This window comes from Mus pahari, chromosome 16, assembly GCF_900095145.1.
Source record: "Mus pahari chromosome 16, PAHARI_EIJ_v1.1, whole genome shotgun sequence".
Classification (NCBI taxonomy): Eukaryota; Metazoa; Chordata; class Mammalia; order Rodentia; family Muridae; genus Mus; species Mus pahari.
Window position 1 is genome coordinate 61,281,683 of NC_034605.1, and position 7,841 is coordinate 61,289,523.

Here is a 7,841-nt window from a genome sequence, read left to right on the forward strand (position 1 = left end):
GTCCTGGAACTCACTTTGTAGACCAGGCTGGCCTCGAACTCAGAAATCCGCCTGCCTCTGCCTCCCGAGTGCTGGGATTAAAGGCGTGCGCCACCACGTCAGGCTCTAGAAAGCTCAATTTTAAATAAAAAATTCTGAGACACAGATATATGGGATAGCTCGCAGAAATGCCCAGAAGGAGTGATGTCAGACTTAGTTGGCAAACACACTATCATATCTATTTTAAATGTGTTCAGAAAGCTGAAGGAAATCAAGCTTTTAAAAAGCCTGGAATCTCTACTAAAATAACATTCCAACTAGAGAATATTGACAGAGATGTTCAGCGGCTGGGGATATATAGATCAGGTGGTAGAGTTTTCTCAGCAGGCCTCAGCCCTGGCTTCCAGCGCCAAGATCTCACAATTGGGTGTGGCTGCCACACCAGAAATTCCAGCATGGGGCAGGATTCAGGGATGGAGCTGAGACAGGAGGTTCAAAGCCACCCTCAGCTGCATAGCAAATTCAAAGTCAGCTTGGGCTACATGAAACCTTGTCTCAAAAAAGTGGGTGGGGAGAGGGAACTATCTAAAAATCTATGGCTGGCCATGATGACACATGCCTTTAGTCCCAGGATTTGGAGGTGGAGGCAGGTGGGTTTCTGAGTTCAAAGCCATCTTAATTCACATCATGAGTTTCACTCAGAGCTACATAGTGACACCTTGTCTGCTCTGGCTTGATTTATGTTAACTTGGCCAAGTTAGAGCCACTGGAGAGGAAAGGGCCTCATTTGACAAGATGCCTCCAAAAAAATCAGGCTTTGGTAAGCAGGCTGCGCCAGTCATGAGAAACAAGCAAGTGATCAGTAACCTTCCATGGCCTCTGTATCAGCTCCTGCCGCCAGGTTGAGTTCCTGTCCAGACTTCCTTCTGATGATGAACAGTGATGTGGAAGTGTAAGCCAAATAAACCTTTGCTCCCCAACTTACTTTTGTCCACGATGTTTTATCATAGCAATAGTAACACTCAGTAAGACACTGTTTTAAAATAAGTTAAAAACAAATCCATACAACTTATAAGACAAAATAGTGGCTAGAAGGGAATGCAGAGCTCCTTGCATCCCAAGGAAAAAGATCTTAAATCCTGGGCTGGAGAGATGGCTCAGCAGTGAAAGAGCACTGGCTGCTCTTTACCCACATGGCAACTCCAACTCGAGGGGGTCTGACATTCTCTCCTGGCCTCGGAGCACAGCAGGTGTGTGCGTGGTACCCAGACACGCATGCAGGCATACACATAAAATAAGTCATAAAAAGACCTTTAAGCAATGACCTAACCTCTCACAGAAAGAAATGAGGAAAAGAACAGCAAACTGACTTGGATGGACGCAGGATGCTTAGGAGGGTGAGGGCTGGAGTCTGCCAGTGATGCTTTACGCTTTCTAACACATGCAAGGTCCTGGGTGACGCACAAGCAGAGGAATCCAAGAGCAGAACGAAGACGTGTGAGACAGAAGCTAGAACAACAGAGTACAGCGATGAAACCAAATGGTGGCATTTCCAAAAGAGCAAAATCGGCAGCTATCTAATAGTCTGACAAAGAAATATAAATAGGAAGGAAAAAAAAAAAAAGAGGTACCTAACTTAGAAATGCAAGTGTGGGCGCTGGCAGGACATAGAAACATTGTGCCTAGGGAAGTGGTGACCAATGGAGCCTGCTCTGTGTTCTCAGGGCCTAATTAATCCCTAAGGCTCGCCTCTGAAGGAATCACTTCAGGAGTGTTTGAGCCAAGGAGTAAGCCTGAGAGCTCTTCCTGAGGGCGTCATGGGTGTGGTTCTGGTTTAGTCCTGTGGACTCTTTCTGCCCAGGTGTAAGTTAGAGTAGGCACACTCATGTCCACTTTAGTAACCAGCAGACATTTAAAAAAAAACAAAAACAACCAACCAAACAAACAAAAACACCTTTCTTTACCCAAATAAGTAACTAGCCAGAGAGGAAGATGAGAGGGGACAGGGTGACATGCTGCAGCGGCTGGGAGGAGGTGGGGAAGGAGCTGCTGGGTTTGGATACGATCAAGAGACATTATGTGCGTGTATGAAACTGTCAACGTTTAAATACAAATATTAATAAACTGTCCCTTACTGGAAGTCACTGGGCAGGGGCAGGAGAATCCCTGAGTTCTATGCCAGCGTGCTCTACAAATTGAGGCCTAGGAGGACAGCCAGGGCTACAGAGAGAAACCCCTATCTCGGAAAAACAAAGAAACAAACAAACCCAAACCAACCAGACAACCAAAGCAAGTCACCATCCTGGTCTGCATTTTATACATTTTAATTCACGTGTGGAAAGGCGAAAGGCAGCTCCAGCCGAGCTTGTCCCGAGCTTTGAGAACCCAACCCCCCTGAGGAGCCTGCATGTAACCCCTTACCGTGATGCCCCTCCTTCCCGGTCTCTGGGATTCCACCCAACCGTGGAACTCCTCTATAACTGCCTTCCCGCAGCCCTCCTCCCTGACAGGACTTCTGTGACCTCTCCAGTGTGATCTCTGCTGAGCAGGCTTTCTAAACCTGCCTGGCTGGGTCCCCAGCCCGTGCACTGAGTCACTCAACCCGTGCTCTGTGCGCAGACTCAAGGTGAATTCCCCGACTCTGGTCCTGCTCCAAGCCTTGCCTAACTGGGTCCCACCCAACCATTTGTTTGTGTTTTGTCATTGTCTGTGGTGCTGGGCATGGAACTCTGTCCCTTGTGTGTGTCAAGCAAGCCTTCAACCATTGAACCGTAGGGCACTCCATGTAGCCCAGGCTGGCCTCAATGATTCTCCTGTCTCAGTCTCTGAGTGTGGGGACTGTGGGCAGGTACAGCCACACCTCGCTCAGCTGACTTCAGAGCAATCGTAGGATCGGAGGGTCACCTGTGTAGGACAGAGGACTACTAACTAGAGTCCCTTTTCTTCTACCACGGATGGAACTCAGTCACCGTCACCAGGCTTGGTAGGAGCCATCTTTTCTGCTGAGCCATCTCTTTAGCCCCTCGACCGCACTCTCTGCTGTTAGGGTTCTTTCAACTCACAAAGGGAGGCTGTCTACACTAGCAACTGGCTTTTATACTTCTTGCTCAACGCACTTCACTTGAGTGAGTACAGAGCCTGGTTTATACTGTCTAGGTCTGTGGAAAGAGGATTTCTGCACCACAACAAAATTGCCTAACAAACAAACAAACAACAACAACAACACCCCACAACAACATAAACTGGTCAGTGTGCCGTGTTGATGGATAATTGTGGAATTCTGTTGGTCCACACTCACTAGACTGGCTGAACTTACAAAGCCATCTGAAAATTGAAGAAGCTGTACAGGAAAAACAAGACCTCACGCCCTTCCGATGGGTCTAAATTGGCATGAACATGTAGGAAGCCAGTTTGGCATTATTAGTGGACGTTGAAAGTATCTGGGCTCAGCGGCGTGCTTGTTCGGCATGCATGAAGTCCTATCATTGACCCCACATCGTTTCATTCAGGCGTGGTGACCCACACACCCCTCATCTCAGCATCCTCTAGTACACGGAGAGTCGGAAGCTAGCCTGGGCTACATGAGATCATGCCTCAAAACCAAGCAAAGCACCAGGGCAGCAACCACAAGCAGCACAGCCGTGTTTCAATGCCCCAGAGACTCCACTGCTAAGCCCAGCCTAGAGTAAGCTGTTTCTGTGTTCCAGGAGGACGTATGAGTGTGCCCAATCCTACAGGGGTTTTAGAAGCTCCAAGAAAATCCCCAACCTGATAACACCACGTCCATTCACATTAACATTGTACGGGACAGAAACCTTATGTCGAAGCAACTGCGGGGAACTGAAGAGTCGTCCATCCATAGCATCACAGCTAAATCTTAGGCCTGCCATGGAGGCCGGCCTGAAGCCTTCATCTTCCTTCTGCCTAATTCTGTATGTCTGAAGACAGGCGAAGGATGCGTCTTGTGCTTCTGGCTGTAAGGTTTAAAGCAGCACAGATGCTGTATGGTATTCATAGGTGGAGGTTAAGGATAACTGCAAGCAGGACAGGGCTAGTCCGTGACCAGCTGTGTGCCGGGCGAGGACTGTGGTGTCTTGTCCTTCCCACGTCTCTGTGTCGGCTTTGGTTGATGCTGTGTCTCTCCCACTCCCGATCCTGCCTGACTCTGCTCAGCATTCTTCGTGGTCACTCTTTGCTTCCTTCTCCCAATCCTCTCTATCTCCCTCATTCTTTAAGCCTCTCTGGTGTAATTACACTTGATGGAGACATTTGGAATCCCAACCAACTGGCTTCAAGAGGAAGCACTCCTTGCCCTGTGCCAGTCTTTATCTTGGATGTCCTTGCTAGACAATAGGAGTGTCTTCCAAGCTGACATCCTGGATTAGAAAACTCCACTTTCCGCAGCCAAGGCGACTGCACCTCAAGAGCATGTTCGTGTGTCCTACACACACTTCTTTATGGAGTGGTAGATTCACACATTGGATTTTCTCAACAGCCCTGACATAGAAAGCATTCTGATCCTATCTAACAGAGGAAAACCAGAACTTCTGAGGGACTGTCTCTTACACCCTGTCCCCACCCTGACTCTTCACCCTGGAGCAAGCAGCTCGTTCCCTGTCTCCACACATACACTCATCCTTCAACAAGGTCATATGTGTCACCTGTGATAATCTGGCAGTGCAGACTTCCTCTTAAGCACATTAGCTCATAGGGACCACATTGTGGGGGACACCACTCTCCTCACCCTGCACGCCTGCCCCCCCCCCTGCAGGCACATTTCTCTCTTATGTCCCTAAGCCTATGGATCCTATTGCTTCTCTTGCTCCACTGACCCCTCCTCTGCTCAGCAGGCAACCCCACCTGAAGTTTCACCACACCACAGCACACTCATGGCTCCCCAGTGGGTTCAGCTCCAACTCCACAGTGATCATCCTCTTCTGTTGTATTTTCCTGTGGATTACTGCCCTGCTCTGCTTCTTGAGGGCAGAAGCTATGGCTGTCTCATTGAACTGGCCTTCCTTCCCTCTTAGTGCTGGCCATCATAGTAAGGGGGGCACCTAATGAGCCCAGTAAAACAAGCTTTGGAAAGAGCAGCTCGAACACTGTTTGCCAGGATGGTGTCTGTGCAGTGGTAGATGGCTGGGCTTGGCTTACCAGCTAAGAACGCCGAAACCTGGCTACGTCCTGCTGGGATAGAGCTGCAGGGTTTAAATAAATGGAATCCTGACTGCACATTCTGTCTGTGTGGCCAGCTGCTGGTGACAAAGACCTCCCCAGGTCCTCTTTCCCCCTAAATCACTTCCATGTTCACTTTGACTGTTTCCTACACCAACCCTGGTTCTCTTCTGAATGGCAGCTCTCACGTCTGAGGTGCACCCTCCCCACCCCATGCTTATGAGGGGACTCAGGCTATGTCAGATTCCAAGTAAGCCAGTGCCACATTAGAATGTGTTGAGCGGAAGACATTGAGACAAAAGCAGCCTCCACCCTCCTGGTCTCCCTAATGAAGCCCACAGATGTCCCTTCCATCCTGCAGTCAGGGAGAGATGTCAGCAGAGATGGTTCTGGGACAAGTCTGTACAAATAAACCTGGAGACAATGACCCTTGACTTCCACTAACTCCCCAAACATTTCTAATCACTTCGCATTAATTTATTGGGACCCTAAAGCCCCAGCCTCTTGTCTTTTCTGCTTGCCTCTCCACACTACACATAAACGGTACTGTGCACACTACACATAAACGGCACTGGATATATACCCTGGAGTTGACTCCTGTGGACTTGTTGCCTCTTTTTTTTTTTTTCTTCTGAGACACAATGCATGTGAAATTTAAAACGCTGGTAGAGATTATACCCTCCCCCACCCCCCATTAACCTTTTATCAGTTTAATTTCCTTATACCTATAAACTATGGGATGGGCGCCATTGTGACTAAAGGCCAGTGGTGGGGGAGGAGGCCAGGCTTATGCAGGCACTTTTGCCTGCCACTTGTGTTATTATTTAAAAAATTATCTTCTTCCCATTAAGTGCCCAGGAAACCCGAGGGTAACTGAGCCTTCCTCGTCTTTTCAAAGCTCTCATGTTGCACGTCAAATAAGGAGCAACTCAAATCCAGGTTCTTGGCAGGCAGGGTATCACAGCACTGGGACCGGCCTGGCTCACGGGCCACCTGTGGCACCCAGCCCCGATACTAGGTGTATTAATCACTAGGCAGTCCTGGCTGAGGACATGCTTTGCATAAGTAGGCCATCCTGGTTAAGACTCTGGGCCACATGCCACCTGGGCTGGGGTGCCTGCTCTCCCCTGCCCAGGTCTTAGAGAAGGACCTTGAGGATAAATCCTGAAACTTGTCTGTGAGTCCAGGGGCAAGAAAGGGAGAGGAAGGCAGCTTGTTTCCGGGGCGAGGAGGGCAGTCCAGATCAAGACTAGACTTTGAAAGAGACTTTTCAGGTTTACCAACCCAGACGATTCCAAGTGGGGGGTGGGGGGGAGAATGGGCTTAAAGCGTACCCATAAAAGAATTAACATTCTTGCTGCAGCGCAGGGAGCCCATGGCTCGGCTCTCCTAGTTACTAAGCTTGCCAGATGTGAAGACAACGGGTTACTTGGTCCCCCTTTAGCCCTGCTCACCTGAAAGGCTTCGTTGCTGCGGCCCTGGTCGCTGGGGGCTGTTGGCCTCAGCTCCAGGCTCATCTTGCTCTCACTGGGCTCCGAATTCTTTCCCGGGTCTGCCCTGGACATCCTTTGCCCAGAGAGAGCGCGCCAGCACCACCTCTGCTATGTCAGAGGGCCACCTGCTGCTACCTCAGTTTGGAAACCTTTCCACTAACCTTTTAAATGACTTGGGGTGGGACCTGGTTGGGGTGGGGCAGGAGGGGCGGGCAGGAGGGCGGGGTGAAGCCTCTTTTTGAGCACGCCCACCCCCTTCCTCTTTCCAGGGATGCTCAGCATAGATTTCTCATCACAAACGGGAACCCGATTTCTCTGTAGTCCTTTGCAAAATCGCCTACTTCCTGTGGACGGAGTTGGGGGCTAGGCAGGTGTTGCTGCATCTATGCCAGCCATGTGGAAGATACAGTATGCATGACTTCGTATTCTGCCTGGGGAAACTTGAGATACAGGGATGAGAATCAGGTGCAGGTATGGCCTGCAGAGCCTTCCACTGGCCCCCGCTTTACCCCGAGGATCTCCAAAACCCAAGAACAGAATTGCAGAGATGGCCGGCCGCACGCATGGAAGGAGGCTGTTCACTCCCTGTGTATACTTCTTAGTATTTTAAATGAACCATGCTCTGTATAGTTCCTTCTTCTTCTTCTTCTTCTTCTTCTTCTTCTTCTTCTTCTTCTTCTTCTTCTTCTTCTTCTTCATCATCATCATCATCATGTAGCTTCTCATTAGTGAAAAACTAGAATTATAAAGTTTGATACAGGGAGACAGTAGACATAAAAGTAGGCGAAACCCTCTTCCTACAGGCCATATCTGGGTGATGATTTCATGAATGGTTGCTAAAGTGACAGATGTATTTTGCCGATTTTTCAACGAAGCTCATGGCCTTTATTTTCACTACTAGACCCTGGACAACACTTACAGACTTATCAGAACCTATCGTGTGTGTTCAAATGGGCTCTCCCTGTCCCAAGTCATCAAACTACAACCTAAGAGCTTAATCCAACCCACTGCCCATTTTTATATGGCTTAAGAGCTAAGAGTATGGCCAGGCAGTGGTGGCGCACACCTTTAGACCCAGCACATGGGAGGCAGAGGCAGGCGGATCTCTGAGTTCAAGGTCAGCCTGGTCTACAAAGTGAGTTCCAGGACAGCCAGAGCTATACAGAGAAACCCTGTCTCAAAAAACCAAAAAAA

General features: G+C 49.2%; 1 protein-coding gene across 1 annotated transcript in view; it reads right to left on the reverse strand.

Moving 5' to 3' along the window:
- The window catches only part of Slc28a3 (solute carrier family 28 member 3), a 58,398-nt gene extending 51,613 nt beyond the window's left edge, over positions 1–6,785 (reverse strand). Inside the window, exon 1 of the mRNA XM_021215906.1 lies at positions 6,609–6,785. Within this exon, the coding sequence (XP_021071565.1) occupies positions 6,609–6,719 (111 nt within the window). The 5' untranslated portion in view covers positions 6,720–6,785. The remainder of the gene's footprint in view (positions 1–6,608) is intronic.
- Between the last annotated feature and the right edge of the window lie 1,056 nt (positions 6,786–7,841).